The sequence below is a fragment of the Zeugodacus cucurbitae genome, chromosome 5 (assembly GCF_028554725.1).
Source record: "Zeugodacus cucurbitae isolate PBARC_wt_2022May chromosome 5, idZeuCucr1.2, whole genome shotgun sequence".
Lineage (NCBI taxonomy): Eukaryota > Metazoa > Arthropoda > Insecta > Diptera > Tephritidae > Zeugodacus > Zeugodacus cucurbitae.
The window spans coordinates 30,726,496-30,745,786 of record NC_071670.1 but is presented as its reverse complement, the minus strand read 5'-3'; the positions used below and the strand labels follow the sequence as shown (position 1 = coordinate 30,745,786).

At 37.6% G+C, this 19,291-nt stretch overlaps 1 protein-coding gene across 1 annotated transcript; it reads left to right on the top strand.

Annotated features, from left to right (window-relative positions):
• Nucleotides 1-1,312: 1,312 nt before the first annotated feature.
• On the top strand, nucleotides 1,313-2,584 carry LOC128922135 (uncharacterized). The gene is made up of 2 exons (XM_054231760.1): nucleotides 1,313-1,343; nucleotides 1,977-2,584. The coding sequence occupies exons 1-2, from the start codon at nucleotides 1,313-1,315 to the stop codon at nucleotides 2,582-2,584; spliced, it is 639 nt and encodes a 212-aa protein (XP_054087735.1).
• Nucleotides 2,585-19,291: the final 16,707 nt, after the last annotated feature.

The window sequence follows — 19,291 nt, the reverse complement described above, 5'->3', positions numbered from 1 at the left end:
ATGTTATTCGTTAGTGAGTTAACGCGGTTTTAGTAATTTTCAACCCATCCTTTGTATGGGAGGATGTATACCAAAAACCTATTTGTGGGCGGGGCCACGCCCACTTCCCCAAAAAAATTACATCCAAATATACTCCTTCCTAGTGCGATCCTTCGTTACAAATTTTACTTTTATAACTTTATTTATAGCTTGACACTTTATGTGTTTTCGGTTTTCGCCATTTTGTGGGCGTGGCAGTGGACCGATTTTGCCCAGCAACCTGATTTTCGAAAGCAACCTCCTCAGTGTGCCTAGGAATATATGTTCAAAGTTTCATTAAGATATCTCAATTTTTACTCAAGTTATAGCTGGCACGGACAGACATCCGGATTTCAACTTCACTCGTCATCCTATAATACTCTTAGGCAACATGTTGCGAGAGTATAAAATTATATTCTCTCCGAAAAAAACTTAAAACAACTCCGATTATAGGAACCAAAAAACTTCTACAATTACGTTTATATCACTTTAAATACAGTTATTTACTAAGTACCGTTATTTTTGTCTGCTATTTATTACGTATCGTCAAACTGAACGTTTTGGTATGCTAATTTCATTTGAACTTTTTAGTTTTTGGAGAAAAAAATGTCAATAAACAAACATCTCAAAGTTTACTACCACAAATCAAATCAATCCACTTAAATCGTGGCAAAACGACAAATTATCTTCCCAAATATCCTATATGGTCAATAAACCACACATTATTGCTAAATTAAAAAAAAAAAAACAACTGATGAAGTCACGAGGAGGAGATTTGAGGGTAGCGGAAAGCCCAAAAAATTTTCACGCCCCAAGCTCAAAGGAAAATTGCACGAAGTTTCAAGAAAGGTCCAAAATATTCTCTCTAGCTATCACGAAGAATTGGACGAAGCTGATATTGCATAAGTCCACTTTGAAATTGTGCGGAACTTTTTGCACTCACTAGATTTTAGACTGTATACAAAACGAAATAAGCCGCGAGTACTTCATGATTGGTCATTGTCACGCTGGCGTCATACACGAAGTTCAAGTCTTAATAGACAAAATGGACTATTTAGCGGAGTTAGTCAACATTGGCAGTTTAAAGTTATTCCTTGGGCAATTTGCTTGAAATACATTCTCTAGAGTCTAGATAATTTGCGAATCAGTTAGCTTTTTCTCTTCACTTCGAACCCAATTATCTCGCAAATCTCTCATAGTCATCTTGGAGACTTATTGTTCTTCGGGACTTTCCAAAGAGAGTGCTTGTTTGTTTGAAATAAATATGGTGTTTTGTTACGATCACAAGGTCAGTATGTCGAATTACCAGGAGACATTATGCCAAGGTTATTGTGTCTATTAAGGCAGCTGCCGCTCTTCAGATTAGTTAATCGTGAGTCCCAGTACGTATGTATGATTTGCATTGTAATCTCCGCCTTCTCGGAATCTCCGTCCTACGGTTTCAAAAAACTCTTTTTATACGAGGGCAGTATATAGCCGTTAGATTTAACACCGTGGTTATTCATAGTTATTGTTGTAACTTGTAATTGCGCTGTAGCATATGATTCTAATGCATACGATATCAGATTTATAATTAATATGAAATATGGTGTAAGTTTATTTGATACCTACTATGAGTGCAATCCCTTCACGGTTTCGAACTCAAAAAACTAAACAGCTTTCTGAAAACATATGAATACAAGTATATATGTACCTAATTTATTTTATTTAGGTTTGCTGTATTTTACAAAATTTCAATCACATTTGGATCTTCGTTTTGTAGCATTAGTTGACTCAGACCCTTCTTCTGCCTCCCTGGTTGAACCTCCTTCTGCCACCCTGATTGGATCTCCTGCTTTGCTGCCTCCTTCTGCGTTGTTGGCGTCTCCTTCTCCTAGCAGCACGTTGTCTTCTTCTTTGTGCGCGTCCTCTAGCCTGGCGCCTTCTAATTGCTGCACGTCTTCTTACATTACCATTAGCTGGTGGCTGTGGTGCAGCGGGTGCTGGTGGAGATGAACCAGCCGGTGGTGACTCTGCCGGTGGTGACACTGCCGGTGGTGAATCAGCTGGGGGTGATCCACCAGCAGGCGGTGATCCACCAGCAGGCGGTGATCCGCCAGCCGGTGGTGATGAACCACCAGCCGGAGGTGATCCGCCAGCCGGTGGTGATGAACCACCAGCCGGAGGTGATGAACCACCAGCTCCACCTTCTGATCCACCAGCTCCACCTTCTGATCCACCAGCTCCACCTCCTGATCCACCAGCTCCACCTTCTGATCCACTAGCTCCACCTCCTGATCCACCAGCTCCACTTCCTGTTCCAGCAGCTCCACCTCCTGATCCAGCAGCTCCACCTCCTGATCCACCAGCTCCACCAGAATCATCTTCTGTCCCAGCTCCATTGGCCGAATTCAGGATCGCAACACCCACAATTAGTAATAGCAAAATCTTCATGACTTCAATCAACTCTCTTGTACACTTCGAATGTGCCTATAACGCGATTAACCGCGATATTTATACCATTACTGTGCTCTCTAACATGCATGAGTTGATGGCAATTTGTGTGTTTAATAATGTTTTAACGTAAACATTTGTTTAAGTCATGTGAAAAATAAAAAAAAATTTTAGAACAGTCTTACTACAGTACATCGACGAGCATATAAATTTGAACTCCATGAAAACAAACACTTAAACAAATACCTCAGAAAATTAATTTAATTGAATACCAACAAATTTTGCAACGGTTATGGAAAGCTCAAAGCATGCTCAGTTCAACTTAAGATCGAACTTTATAATTTTATTATTTTATATAATTTATAATTAGCTTAGTTCCTGTATTTAATTATCTCTTATGATATGCCCAACACTTGTCTTGCTGTCTAACATTTTAAGGCGACTCTGACCAATTTGGCGTATCAGCGAAAGCTATTACGTATATTTTGTTTACAAATTTACCTATATATGCAAAAGTTCTTATTTTTTGTATTTTTGGAAATTCCAGTGTCAGTTCGGGAATCTATAATGTTGTAAACATCTCCAGTAGTATCCTTTTGCTAAGTTTTATTTGAAGGAGTACTCTTAATATGTACATATATAATGATTCAAATGAGCACACTACATAATTACTTGAAAGCATTTAATGAAATCAGCATTTTTATTCCAGTAACTGGGGAAACTTGAGTATACTCTCCCACGATTTCGGATATGTTCGGATAGATGAGGTTCTACAGATTAAGTATATACATCTAGGTGCAGGAAACTTATAGTTTTTGAGATTATCGCACTTAAAGTATAACAATTGACAAGTTTAAAATTGTATTTTCCCGATTTTTACTGATTTTATATTTAAAATAATCTTATTATACACTTACACTTCACAACATTGTTCCTGTATATTTATTTAACATCAATTATTAAGAAATTTGAATATTTAAGAAATTTGAAAGGGATCCTATGTTCCAAATTTCATTTTCATAACTTTATTTATGGCTTAGTTATGACACTGTATAGGTTTTCGGTTTCCTCCATTTTGTGGGCGTGGCAGTGGACCGATTTTGCCCATTTTCGAAAGCAACCTCCTCAGGGTGCCAAGGAATATGTGTTCCAAGTTTCATTAAGATATCTAAATTTTTACTCAAGTTATCGCTTGTACGGACAGACGGACAGACAGACATCCGGATTTCAAATCTACTCGTCATCCGGATCATTTATGTATATAACTCTTACATTTCTTGGTGACACAAACAACCGTTATGTGAACAAAACTATTATACTCTGTGCAACAGGTTGCGAGAGTATAAAAAAACGAATTTAAGAGAAGTTGTATTCTACATATTTTTTTTTTTAATTTTTTACATTTTTACATTTTGTATTCCACATATTTTTTTAAATTTTTTTACATTTTTATATTTATTAATTTTAACAATATCAAAAATTTACTTGCCTTTGTAATCACAATTAAATAATTAATTAATTTTTGGTACATTTAACTGCTTTCGTAATCACCGTACCCAAAATGATCGAAATCGCTCGATCTATTTATAATCACTGAACTGCTATTGCTACAGTGATCGAACTAAACTATTTGAACTGCCATTGCTATTTACAAAAATGTATAGCACTTGCTATATGCGAGTTTTCAATCACAGTGAAAAAATCACCGATAGTGAAATATCGCTAATCACTAACTCATGCTTTTATAGATACATAATAGTAGTATTAATTGCATAAATATAAAAACCTTATGTATTTTAAGTTTAGCGATGTTTGCCAAGAATTATTAAACAATAAAATCCTTAGCAAAACTTAACTAAGCGTTTTATTCTTCTTCTTTACTGGCGTAGACACCGCTTGGGCGTTTATTGCCGATTCCACAACAGCGCGCCAGGCATCTCTCCTTTTAGCCCAAACTGCCAATTGGTAATCCAGATCCGGGATACCGAATTCCAACATAGCGGCATAGAGGCAACTCCTTTTCGTGCTGTCGAAAGAAGCTTTATAATCGACAATCGATCTTCTTTTCACGGGTCTTTTCCAAGATTTAGCGCATGGTTAATATCTGGTCAGATGTAGATTTTTCAGGTCAAAAGCCACACTGATAAGGTCCAATCAGTTTGTTGACGGTGGGCTTTAGCCTTTCACACAGTACGCTCGATAGATCCTTATAAGCGATGTTGAGAAGGCTTATCGCACGGTAATTGGCGCATATTGTGGGGTCTCCCTTTTTGTGGATTCGGCAGAGTACATGAGATTCCCACCATATTCCGCAAAGAAGCTGATTCATGTACCTTATCAGTTCTTCATCACCGTATTTGAATAGCTCGGCAATCCATCGGCCCCCGCCGCTTTGTTGTTCCTCAAGCGGGTAATTGCTATTCGAATTTCTGCAGGATCGGGTAATGGAACAACTATTCCATCGTCAACGATTAGGGAATCGGATTCGCGATCTCTTGGTGTTGTATTTTCACTACCATTCAGCAGTCTGGAGAAGTGTTCCCTCCACAAACTCAGTATACTCTGGTCACCTCTGGGGGTTCTACCAGAGTATACTCCGATCTTGCAACCTTCGGTTGTGGAAGTATTTTTTCGTAAAATTTTCGAGCATTACCCCTGTCGGCCAGCTTGTCAAGCTCTTCATACTCACGCGTAAGGAGCTTGATTGGCCGTCCCACAGTTCCCTTATACTGATATGCTGATGAGTGCTCTCAGATAGCAGGAGTGCAAGTCGAGTAGAAAATCGTTCGGCTGTTGGTTGAGATTGCAGTTTCTCGATGTCGAACCTTCCTTGTGTTTATTGACGTGTGCGCTTTGCTACACAGAGGCGGGTGTATATTTTAACTGCTACTAGATAGTGGTCCGAGTCGATGTTAGGACAACGGAGCATACGCACATCAAAAACACTGGAGACATGTCGTCTATCTGTCACAATATGATCGATCTGGTTGCGCGTGATTCGATCGGTGACAGCCAAGTAGCTTGATGTATTTTCTTATGCTAGAATCTACTACTACAGACGACCATATTTCGTACACCGGATAAGTCATCAGCCTCAGCCCATTTGGCGATTTTATAGAGCTTTGAATCTACCGGAGGTAGATTTCTCAATACACATATTTTTTCAGACGGAGACTTCTTATTGGATATACCTACGGAAAAGGTACTATTATATATATTATATATATATATAACTATTATTAAATAAGTATAAATTAATGAAAATATCATATTCATGACTTCAATAATCGATAAAGTTACTACTTTAAACTTAATAACACACCATCCCAAAGACATTACTTTGCTTTTTTGACGTATTATAGTGTAAATAACTGTATAAGTATAATATTTGCTAGCGACTTTATACGAATTTGCAGACAGATAAAACAGACTTATTCCATTCTATTTTTATCATTCTATTCTGAAAGACAAATATTTAGCTACACTAAAGATATATAATACGTAGTACATTTAATGAATTTTTCAAAAGAGAAAAGAGAGATACACGTGTACCAATTTTCAATTTGTTGCGAGACTATAAAAACATACAAGAATTTGCTAATAGACTTTAAACTACCCTTTTGCTTATACGTTGCTGTCAGTAGCTCTTTCTAAAATTATATTTACTAAAGCATGTATAACCTAGACACGTGTGGAGACTTAAGAACATGTGTGGCTGATTGGCGTTGAAAAATGACAATTAAAAGTACATACATATGTAACTACATTATATGAAAATTGGTTGATAAATATGAAAATGTATAGAGGTACATACAAAATAATATTTAATTGATTTTCTATAGTGGGGTGTGTCGGTCCTCTTTTCACTGGGCTTTTTGAATATTTGAGGCATGGTGTATATCTGGTAAATGGTGGGTTTGTCATATCTCAAGAACTACTCGACCGATTTCAGTGAAAATGGGTACATACTATTTTCTTGACACCTTTATGGTACCGATGGAAAATGAGCGATCGGTGCACCACCACGCCAGTATGATTCGTTCACTCAGCAATCTATAATTTAAACATCAGTGAAGATGTCGAAAAAAACTTTGCAGAAATACTACACTTCTATTGTGACATTGACCTCTAAAAAACACTGAAATCGGGCTAAATCTTTTCTAATCCCCGGATATCGACCATGAAGACATCAGTGTTTGCGGCTACTTTGTTACCGAAAATATAGATATTCTAAAGAAATTCAAAGACATTTTTTTTTATAATAGTGTGCCTCTGTGGGCAAAATCTTGCTAATATTTCGTCTAGCCCTCATATACATATGAATTTTCGAACTTCCGGTGGACTCTATACCGCATATATCTGTTAATTTGTGATATATCTTAGTAAAATTAACTGAACGTAAAATCCTTACTATTATATAACTTATTGGAAAAACGAATTAAAATCATTAATTTATCAGGAACTACCCCAGCCCCCTTATACTATATATATAAATACTAGAAGCATTTTTTTACATTTCCTTTCGTTTTCATTGCTCACTTTCACATTGCATTAAATGTAACTTCATTTTCAAGTACCGTATACTCTCGAAAAGTAAATTCCCAGAAAGTAAATAATCGCGGAAAAGTTAATCACCTTTAAGATTACACATGCGCCTCGAAAAAGTAAATTTTTTAATTTACTTTTCAGAGAGGGTGATAAAAAATTCGAAACGAAGCAAGCAGCGTTTTTTACGATGTTGCAAAAACACTTACTCTCTTGTTTATCGCGTCTTTTTAGTAAATAAACTCTCCTACTTGATCCACTGGTTTAAAAATGAAAACGATGCAAATCAGATGTCAGACTTTTTGAATTGTCGTACAAAAATGGTCAGAAAATATATTGCAAAAGAAAAAAACAAAAGAATATTCAAGATTTTTTCTCTTCATAGTAAATACATATGTATGTATGTAAATGTAAATATGTTTTTCATGTAAATCCATATGTTTTATTGAAGCAAATAAATTAATGAATTTTTTAAGTTTAAATATGCATTTAATATTATAAAAACAGATAATTTATGTATATATTTGGAAAAGTAAATTATTCGAAAAAGTAAATTACCCAAAATACCAATCGATTTACTTTTCGAGAGTATACTGTATATAAAAGTATTGTAATCCTAATGAATACTGGCAGCTGAATCACTCTGGCATTCAGGTATCATTTTGTGCACATTGGTGTTTGCTCTTGAAAGTTTATTCTCCGTATAAAGATTTACTTCTGTTTCTTTAAAAATGAATGATAAGACGTAGTCACATTTATGATTATTTTGTTGTGATGCATAACACTTGCATGTACAATGTTCCATTTCCTTCAAGCATATAGAAATCTTCGTTTCTTTACTAAAGGACTGTATATGAGATTATTCATTATATCGAATTCATATACATATAATATCCCATAATATTACACTCTCACTTTTATAATGTTTATCATACGCCCTGTACCACCAGATATATTGTACTGGTACGTCACTCAATTCACATAAATAGTTTGTAAATTTAGAGGTGAAACATTTTCGCGTTTTTTTACAAGTTTCACACAAAAAGCATTCGCCTGTTGTTATTGTTGTCGCAGGGTCATAAATTGATCTATTCCCGAACGAATGAAGTCGGTTTGGCAAGAATAGCTTGAAATATGGCGGAGAAATAGGCAAATGAACTGAAGACTCGCAGTAGTCAAAAGTATTTACACACAACACTATACACACTATTATCCTGTTCTTATTTAATGATAACTTTAAAATTTTAATGTTCAGTATAAGTTCCTATTCTAAGGCGATAAATTCATAATTGGTTACATTAACATTGGCATCAATAACAGCCTGCTTTATGGTCCGAATTTATTCAACACAATTGTGCGCTAATACAGTAAATTTAGACCAAATGTCGGTAATTTCGGCGTTTTCGGTTATTGTATCAATTGTCCTCTGATATTTAACGAAAGACCAAACATTTTGAATAAAGTTTTGGTCAGGGCTGTGCGGAAGTCAACTTGATTTACTTCATTTAAAACTTGTGTAGGTAAAGATCCTTCATGAAATGGAGCATTGTCCTGTTGTAAAATGTAGTCAATAGTTGGAAAAGGCCGACGGACCACTACAATGGCATGGTCATGTGAATTCTGATATATCCGGATGATTTAGGGTCCCTAAATTAGTACCAAATTATCAAAACAGAAGTAAGGAAAATTTCCAAAAAAATTTAAAAAAATCATAATATCACTCCCGACTTTATTTAGCGTCAAAAATGCATTATTCTTCTTTTCACGTAGTAAATGCATAAAGCGTTTACTAAAGAAGCCCTGGAACTAAAATTTTGCCCTATCTGCCTACGACAGACTTTAGGATGCATTTTAAGCCAAATGAGAGTCATATCGTTTTTTTGGTTTCGGAAATAAAACTTTCATGATTTCGGAAGTGGTCAACTTTATGCATAACGTAGGCATTTATGTTAACTTTTTTAAGGTCCTGAGCAGTGTAGCATCATTGATTGTTCATGCAATATGCTGATTTGATGCTGCTGCAATATTAACAGGACTAATTGTGGGATTTTGTGTGACAGTTCATACTAATCTTCTGCATTCTCTTTGAGTTATCACAGGTTTGCACCCAGTTATTTTAAATTGACCGTGTAATATTCCGTGTCCTTCTTTTTAATAACATTATAAACAGTATTCCATCAAATTCTATAAAGTTTTACTAACTCAGAAGCCGAAACCCTAGTTTTAAACTTAGTAACAGTCTCCAATCTAGTTATAATCGATAATTCCTTTGTTTTCGTCATTTTATTTACCAATTTTTATATTTTAAGGCTGAATTAGGTTGTTATGAATGCAATAGAATACAATTACTACTCTTGCTTAAACCAAATCCAAGGATAAAGGCTAAATCGCCGTGTGTAAATACTTTTGACGCAAAAAAAAAAATGTGTAAATACTTTTGACTACTGGGAGCCTGTAGTTCATTTGCTTATATCTCCGCCATATTTCTAGCTATTCCAGCCAAACTGACTTCATTCGCTCAGGAATAGATCAAGGTTTACAACAACATAGCATTTTGTTACCCTGCAACAACAACAACAACAAACGAAAGCTTTTTGTGTGAAACTTGTAGAAAAACGTCCGATGTGTAAATAATTTGACTACTTCTGTATTAGATAAAAATAATTTTTTAAAATTTATGTGAATTCGGAAAAAATCTGCTGATCGGTAGATATGAATCGAGCGTGTCTTATTGCTATTGGTATGAAGAATGTTCGTTCGTCGATTCCTTTTGTATATAAATTATATGTCCAGTGCGGCCCCCTAGGCAAATATTTAAACTAGTAACCCCTGGAGTTGTTGCAGTGTGGCTACCACGTTGCTGAGATCAGTTGGATGACGGGATTGTGGGCTAGTCCGGTGCCGCCGTGTAACGTTGTGATGTTGGCACGAACGGTAGTTCTCCGGAGAGGTTATCGGCCTTCGCTGTTGCTGTCGTTTGGGACGTCTGCTACCCCCGCGGTTGTTTGGAGCAGGGTGTTGTCCCGTTTCGGGGCTAATATTGCGATGCAGCAGCGTGGGATGCGGAAGCATACATATTTAGCTTTGGTGCAGTTGGCGCATAGACACCCATATTTATTTATAGAAGAGGTTATTTACATGTGTAATATATTGTTAAAAGCATTGTTGCCACGTGGTGTGGCATGAGATAGTGATCATGTGGGTCGACCCTTTATGTTATTTTTTTTTTGCTTGTAGTAATTTATTATTTGTGATTTAGTTTGCGGTTTTTTATCGATTCATGTTACGGTTTATCAACTATTGGCAAAAAGGATAGTTTAAGAATTACTTCCGCCCCATATACAATACGAGTATGTACAGATTTTCGTGGTTGTAGTGGACTTGATACCGAATAATTGGTTATGAATAAACTTCCATTTTTTTATCAAATCCAGAGAAATATATTTACTATTATAAGTATAATGTATAACATATATACAGAGGTAGTCAAAACTATTTACACATCGAACGTTTTTTTACAAGTTTCACAGAAAAAGCTTTCGGTTGTTGTTGTTGTTGTCGCAGGGTAACAAAATGCTATGTTGTTGTAAACCATGATCTATTCATGAGCGAATGAAGTCAGTTTGGCTAGAATAGCTAGAAATATGGCGGAGATATAAGCAAATGAACTGAAGACTCGCAGTAGTCAAAAGTATTTACACACGGCGATTTAGCCTTTATCCTTGGATTTGGTTTGAGCAAGAGTAGTGATTGGCTTCTATTGCATTCATAACTAACTAACAAAGACTTAAAATATAAAATGTGGTAAATAAAATGCCGAAACCAATGGAATAAAGGATTATAACTAGATCGGAGATTGTTACTCAGTTTAAGACTGTTATTTTGGTTTCGGAGTTAACAAAAATTTGTAGAATTTTAAGGAATACTGTTTATAATTTTATTAAAAAGAATGACACGAACAATTACAAGGATAATTTAAAGACAACTGGTCAGAAACCTGTGATAACTCAAAGAGAATGCAGAAGATTAGTAGGAACTATCATACAAAATCCCAAAATTAGACCTCTTAATATTGCACCAGCTTCCAATCAGCATATTGCACGAACAGTAAATGATGCTACACTGCTCAGCACATTAAAAAAAGTAGACATTAATACCTAACATTTCGCAAAAAAAATCGAAAATAAAAACGATATGCCAGTCATTTGCCTTAAATTAGATTCTGGAGCTTGTCGTGGGCAAATAATGCTGAATTTTAGTTCCAGGGCTTCTTTAGTAAATGCTTTATGCATTTACCACGTGAGAAGAAGAATAATGCAGTTTAGACGCTAAATAGTGTCGGGAGTGACATTATGATTTTTTGGGGAAAATTTCCTTACTTCTGTTTTGGAGATTTGGTACCTATTAGGGACCCTAAATCATCCTATATTCACATGACCATGGCATTGTAGAGGTCCGTCGGCCTTTTCCAACTAATGACTACATTTTACAACAGGATAATGCTCCATTTCATAAAGGATCTTTACCTACAAAAGTTGTAAATGAAGCAAATCAAGTTGACCTCCGCACAGCCCTGACCAAAACTTTAGTCAAAATGTTTGGTCTTTCGTTAAATATCAGAGGGCAATTGATATAACAACCGAAAACTCCGAAATTACCGACATTTGGTCTAAATTAACTGTTAACTTAGCGCGCAATTGTGTTCAATCAATTCGGACCATAAAACAGGCTGTTATTGATGCCAATGGTAATGTAGCCAATTATGAATTTATCGCCTTAGAATAGTAACTTAGACTAAACATTAAAATTAAAACAAGTAAGGAAAGGCTAAGTTCGGGTGTAACCGAACATTTTATATTCTCGGAATTTATTTATTTAACTTTATTTATATTATATAATACGCAATTTGACCCACATATTCGTCATATATATTGTATAAAGTCCATTGAAAGTTGGAAACCATAATATTAGGTTAGAAGCACCGAGGTCCTCGTGTTCGATATATGGGCCTTAAAAACCTATGGCCCGATTTCGGCGATTTTTAGAATGGAGCTGCCACACTATAAACATAGTATTTGTGCAAAGTTCTTCTGCACCGATATCTTCACTAGTGCTTACTTTATATATTGTAAAGTAACCGATTCAGATCGTCTTCAAAGTTCTGGTATATGGGAAGTAGGCGTGGTTGTGAAGCGATTTGGCCTATTTTCACAACATATCATTGGAATGTAAGCAAACTAATACAAACCAAGTTTCATTGAAATCGGTCGAGTAGTTCCTGAGATATGGTTTTTGACCCATAAGTGGGCGACGCCACGCCCATTTTCCATTTTGTAAAAAAATCTGAGTGCAGCTTTCATCTGCCATTTCTTATGTGAAATTTAGTGTTTTTGACGTTTTTCGTTAGTGAGTTAACCCACTTTTAGTAATTTTCAACCTAACTTTTGTATGGGAGGTGGGCGTGGTTATTATCCGATTTCTTTCATTTTTGGATTGTATTAGGAATTGGCTAAAAAAACGACTGCAGAGAGTTTGGTTTATATAGCTCTATTGGTTTGCGAGATATGTACAAAAAACTTAGTAGGGGGCGGGGCCACGCCCACCTCCCCAAAAAAATTACATCCAAATATGCCCCTTCATAGTAGGATCCTTCATACCAAATTTTATTTCCATAGCTTTATTTATGGCTTAGTTATGGCACTTTATGTGTTTTCGGTTTTCGCCATTTTGTGGGCGTGGCAGTGGTCCGATTTTGCTCATTTTCGAAAGCAACCTTCCTATGGTGCCAAGAAATAAGTGTTCCAAGTTTCATTAAGATATCTTAATTTTTACTCAAGTTACAGCTTGCACAGGCGGACGGACGGACAGACAGACATTCGGATTTGAACTCCACTTTTCACCCTGATCACTTTGGTATATATAACCCTATATCTAACTCGTTTAGTTTTGGGTGTTACAAACAACCGTTATGTGAACAAAACTATAATACTCTCTTAGCAACTTTGTTGCTAGCAACTTTGTTGCGAGAGTATGAAAATTATCATTAAAAACGAACAGGATAATCCATTTCATGTTGTGTGTAAATACTTTTGACTACTGCGAGTCTTCAGTTCATTTGCTTATATCTCCGCCATATTTCTAGCTAATCTAGCCAAACTGACTTCTTTCGCTCAGGAATAGATCAAGGTTTACAACAACATAGCATATTGTTACCCTGCGACAACAACAAGCGAAAGCTTTTTGTGTGAAACATGTAAAATACGTCCGATGTGTAAATAATTTTGACAACTTCTTTATATATATACATATATACATATAACTAATAATAAATAATCATAAATTAATAAAAATATCAAATTCATGACTTCAAGCATCGGTAAAGTTATTACGAGTATATTTAACTTAATAGCATACCATTCCAAAGACATTACTGGTACTCTCTTAACCTCGCAATGGCAATATCGCAAAATAGCTGTTTATTTTTACATGTATTTTATTTTACGACAATCTTGCAAATGTGCGAGACCATTTTCAGTTGCAACCATGGCAAGTTTACGCAATTCACAATCAACTGATAATTCACAGCGTTTTTTACATTACCTGATTTTGTTTCAGAAACCAACAGTACAAAGATTTTATGATAAAATATCAGACTCATTGCAATATTGCCACAAAGCGCTCGTTTAACTTATATTGTCAATTTGCCATTTTTATATTATTCCGACGTTAAATGAGTACCACTATTACTTTATTTTGCGACGTATTATAGTGTAAGTAACTGTATAAGTATAATATTTGTTAGCGGTTTTATACTAATTAGCAGACAGATAAAACAGACTTATTCCATTAAATTTTTATCATTTTATTCTGAAATTCAAATATATAGCTACACTAAAGATATGTAATACGTAGTACATTTAATGAATTTTTCAAAAGAGCTAAACATATATTTATACAAAAACATACAATAACTTGAACTATAAATTACCATTTTGCTTATACATACGTTGCTGTCAGCAACTCTTTCTAACATTATATTTACTAAAGCATGTGCAACCTAGACACGTGTGGAGACTTAAGAATATGTGTGGCTGATTGGCGTAGAAAAAGTATAATTAAAGTATAATTAAAAGTATATTTATGTACATTGTATTGAAAATTGGTTGATAAATATGAAAATGTATAGAGGTACATACAAAATAATATTTAATTGATTTTCTATAGTGGGGTGTGTCGATCCCCTTATCACTGGTCTTTTCGAGGCATAGTGTATATCTGGTTAATGGTGGCTGTGTCATATCTCAAGAACTACTCGACCGATTTCAGTGAAATCGGGTACATAATATTTTCTTGACACCCTGAAACCGTGGTTATTATCCGTTTTCAACTATTTTCATGGTGTGTGGTGGGGTACGTAAGGGAACCGACTGCAGAAAGTTTGGCTTATAAAGCTTTATTGGTTTGCGAGAGCCACGCTCACTTCCCCAAAAAAATTACATCTAAATATGGCCCTTACTAGGACGATCCTTTGTACCAAATTCTACTTTTATAACTTTATTTATGGCTTAGTTATGACGCTTTATATGTTTTCGGTTTTCGCCATTTTGTGGGCGTGGCATTGGTCCGATTTCGCCCATTTTCGTAAGAAACCCTCTCACGATCCCAAAGAACATGTGTACCAAGTTTCGTCATGATACCTCAATTTTTACTCAAGTTATCAGTTGCACGGAGGGACGGAGGATTCGTCTCGTCACCCTGATCATTTTGATATACATATATAACCCTATATCTAACTAGTTTAGTTTTATGACTTACAAATAACCGTTACGTGAACAAAACTATTAGCAACTTTTGTTGCGAGAGTATAAATATAGAAAAGATTAGATACAAATAATTTGCCTAAAATTTATGTAAATTCAGAAAAAATCGGGCCGTCTGGGATGTCTGCTGTTCGGTAGATATGAATCGAAAGTCTCTGATTGCTATTGGATTCAGAACAGAATGTTCGTTCGTCGATTCCTCTAGTATAGAAATTGTATGTCCAGTGTGGTGTTCTCGTGTGTGCTGTTATCGGTTTGGCTTATATATGTGTGTATCGGCCATCCCGGCTTCCCAATTTTATTTAATTTATGGGGTCATATGAAGAAGTTCACGCAAGTGAGGAAAGTTTCTGATTGCCATTCATTTGGGAGTGGCCAGGAACGATTCATTTGCATATGACTCAAGCAGCTCACGACTTCCGGTTTTAGACCAAGTATCCCCTGGGTAGCTAACAGACATCAGTTTGGAGGCGATCTAAAGTTAGAAGGCGAACCCGCTTCTGCGGTTGTGCGTAGGGCTTGGGACCACCGCATAAAAAAATCTCCCCAATGAAAACAAACACAGAGCCTCGGATGAGACACCGCCCTTTTGATGACGACCCCTGCAAACGTTTTAATGATAATGATTTAAAGGCATGCACCTGGAATGTCCGGACCCTTAATTGGGAAGGTGCCTCTGCCCAGCTGGTTGATGTCCTCATACAACTAAAGGCTGACATCACCGCCGTCCAAGAAGTGCGATGGACGGTACAAGGACGGAAGAAGGTGGGTCATTGTGACATCTACTACAGCGGCCATATAAAGGAGCGTAAATTTCGTGTTGAATTTGTGGTGGGAGAGAGACTACTTCGCCGACTCCTGGCATTCACCCCGGTGGATGAACGTCTTGCCACAATCCGCATCAAAGCGAGGTTCTTCAACATATCGCTGATTTGCGCCCACGCCCCAACGGAAGAGAAGGACGATGTGACCAAAGATGCTATGAGCGCCTAGAATGCACCTATGAGCGCTGCCATCGCCACGATGTCAAAATCGTGCTTGGCGATTTTAACGCCAGGGTGGGTAAAGAAGGTGTCTTTGGCACAACAGTCGGAAAATTCATCGCCAAACGCTCAAACTCATTGCATACCGCTGCAGCCGAAACAATTCGTCTCCGGCAACGCCAAAAAACCAGTTGGTACGATGAGAATTGTCTGTCGTTCCGCAGTGGAGGAAAAACAGACTGCCTACCTCGCAACGTTGCGATCGACCACAACACGTTCGGGGTGGGACAGATATCGAGAACTGAAGAGGGAAGCGAGACGCATTTGCAGACGTAAAAAGAAACAGGCCGAAATGCGTGAGTATGAAAAGCTTGAAAAGCTGGCCGATATGGGTAATGCTCGAAAATTTTATGAAACGATGAAGCGATTTACAGAAGGTTTCAAGACCGGAGCATTATCATGTAGGGACCGAGGAGGTAATCTGGTAACGGATGTCCAGAGCATACTGGGATTATGGAGGGAATACTTCAAAAGCTCCGTCAGGATCGGGAAGGACCTCTCCGAGCCGTTTGATACCAAACGAGGCTTCAGACAGGGTGACTCACTATCGTGCGACTTCTTCAATCTATCGCTGGAAAAAATAATACGAGCTGCAGAGCTAAATAGAGAAGGTACAATCTTCTACAAGAGTGTACAGCTCCTGGCGTATGCCGATGATATTGATATCATCGGAAGCAACACCGCGCCGTTTGTTCTGCGTTTTCCAGACTAGATAAAGAAACGAAGCGTATGGGTCTGGTGGTGAATGAGGACAAGACGAAATATCTCCTGTCATCAAACAAACAGTCAGCGCACTCGCGTCTTGGCTCCCACGTCACTGTTGACAGTCATAACTTTGAAGTTGTAGATAATTTCGTTTATCTGGGAACCAGCATTAACAACACCAACAATGTCAGCCTTGAAATCCAACGCAGAATCACTCTTGCCAACAGGTGCTCCTTTGGACTGAGTAGGCAATTGAAAAGTAAAGTCATCTCTCGACGAACCAAAATCAAACTCTATAAGTCGCTCATTATTCCCGTCCTGATGTATGGCGCTGAAGCGTGGACGATGACAACATCCGATGAGACGACTCTTGGGGTTTTCGAGAGAAAGGTTTTGCGCAAGATTTATGGTCCTCTAAACATTGGCAACGGCGAATACCGCAGACGATGGAACGATGAGCTGTACGATTTATACGACGACATTGACATAGTTCAGCGAATAAAAAGACAGCGGCTACGCTGGCTAGGTCATGTTGTACGGATGGAAGAAAACACTCCATCTCTGAAAGTATTCGATGCAGTACCCGCTGGAAGAAGCCGCGAAAGAGGACGACCTCCACTCCGGTGGAAAGACCAAGTGCAAAGTGATCTGGCTTCACTTGGTGTTTCCAGTTGGCGCCAAAAAGCAAAAAGGAGGGATGAGTGGCGCGCTCTGGTGGATTCGGCTATAATCGCTTAAAGCGGTTCCTACGCCAAATATATATATATATATAATTTAAGTGACGACGGAGAGTTAAAAGTCGAAGAAATCTCTGAAGTCTTTCCAATCAACATTAATTATCTCAGATATGGAGATGGTCTCCATATGGGTGTTTATAATACCCAAAGTCGAAGATATTTAAGGAGTAAAATGAAATTAAAACTTCCGGATCCCATTTATACTGCATCAATTTCCGATTTATTTTATAATCCGATTTCATTTTCATACGAAATAATGAGATGCCCAAAGGTAATAACTCCAGAAAGTTTGGTTACATAGTTTTAATAGTTTATGAGATACATACATATACATACGTTGCCAGAGTGTAAAAATTAAATTCGAAGAATTACTTCCGCCCCATATATGTACATACGAGTGCGTAATGATTTTCGTTGTTGTAGTGGACTTTATACCGAATACATTGGTCAAAGGTGAAGCGTGAAACAGACATAGGTTTAAAAGTAAGAGTGTGATCTTTTTATCAATGGGCTTCGATTCTCGTAGTAAGGATGTGTCGCGGCTGAAGTTGGTGCGTCAATGTATTGCATTTTGCCTAAGTTGCGCCTTTAACTGTGGCAATGAAGTCTCCGCTGGTGAGATAAAAAGGGAAATGTGAGCTTGCTCTATTGTGGTGTTTAGCACTCGGTGTAGCAGTAAACAGCCACTTCGGCCCTTAGTCAGGGTGTGTGTATTGGACGTAGGAGCGTCCAGGGCTGCGGTGCCCACGCCGAGCGCCAGTCCGTCCGTGTTGCGGGACTGGCAAAGCGAAGGACAGGCTTCAGGGAACTGGAGAAGGAGCATTGACTCCGAGGGTATAACCGTTCCTCTCTGTTTCGGCCCGCCGCACTACACAGGATGCGCTGGAAGAAAAACAAGGATTGGAGAATGATATGAGAATAAATAACAAAAACAGCAGTAATTTGTACGATTTTTGATGAGTAGCAGCACTCAAATCACTGGTATTGGAAGAAAAATGCCAGAAGCGGAATCATCCAGGAGAACGCCGACCACTAATGGAGTTAACACTGAAGCTGACCCCTTTAGGGGTGCGATCGAAACATCCCAGTAAAAGAAAAAACAGACATGGAGAAGGGAAATGCATAGACGCAGGTCAAACACAAAACGCAGAAACAGAAGAAGAAGACAAGCTCTGCTTCGCGTTCAAGATCGGATGCAATAAAAATCGCACGCACAGGAAATATGTCGTACTGCTATATACTTAGAAATGTCGAAAACAAGTGCGCCCTGCAAGAGCTTGAAAAAACGTAACGCGAATCAGAAAGACAGCGAAAGGTGAAATACTTTTGAAAATGAAGAAGGAGCAGATGACGAACACGGGCTCACGGGAGCATAGGAAAAGGAGATAGGGAAGCTACTAGGCGATCAGGTTCTAATAAGAGCCTTAACCTACGAGGTATCAGTGGAGATCCGCGTTCTAGATGAAATAACCAATAGAGAAGACATAGTCGAGGCAATTAGAGATAAATTATTAAGGAGTTAAGCTCCCTCGGAGAAGGTGCGATCAAAAACATCAAAAAGGCATATACGGGTACACGACGGCGGTAATCAGCCTACCAGCAACGGACGCAAAACGACTTCTGGAAGCTCATAAGATTAAAATAGGATGGGTGGTCTGTACAATAAGAGAAAAGCCGAATCTAAAAATGTGCTTCAGGTGCTTGGAATATCGGCATCTTGCGAAGAGGTGTACAAGCGAATATGACAGAAGCGTCAGCGTGTGGCAAAACGGCATCATGTGCAGCATGCAGAAACAAACGGCGAAAGGATACGAATCATCGTATCGAAAGTTGGAGGTGTCCACTTTATCAAGCAGCGTACAAAAACTTCAAATGAGAGGTGTACAAATCAACCTTAATCATTGTGAAGCGGGTCAAGAACTACTGACACGGACAATATATGAGGAGAAGGCAGATGTGGCGTTAGTCTGTGAACAGTACTATCAAATAA

What these genes read in the sequence shown, in the direction of transcription:
- LOC128922135 (XM_054231760.1), top strand. Translation starts at nt 1,313, where the DNA reads ATGTCGAATTACCAGGAGACATTATGCCAAG. An exon ending in CCAGGAGACATTATGCCAAG is followed by an intron (nt 1,344 to 1,976) that starts GTTATTGTGTCT and finishes CATTACCATTAG; the next exon opens with CTGGTGGCTGTGGTGCAGCG.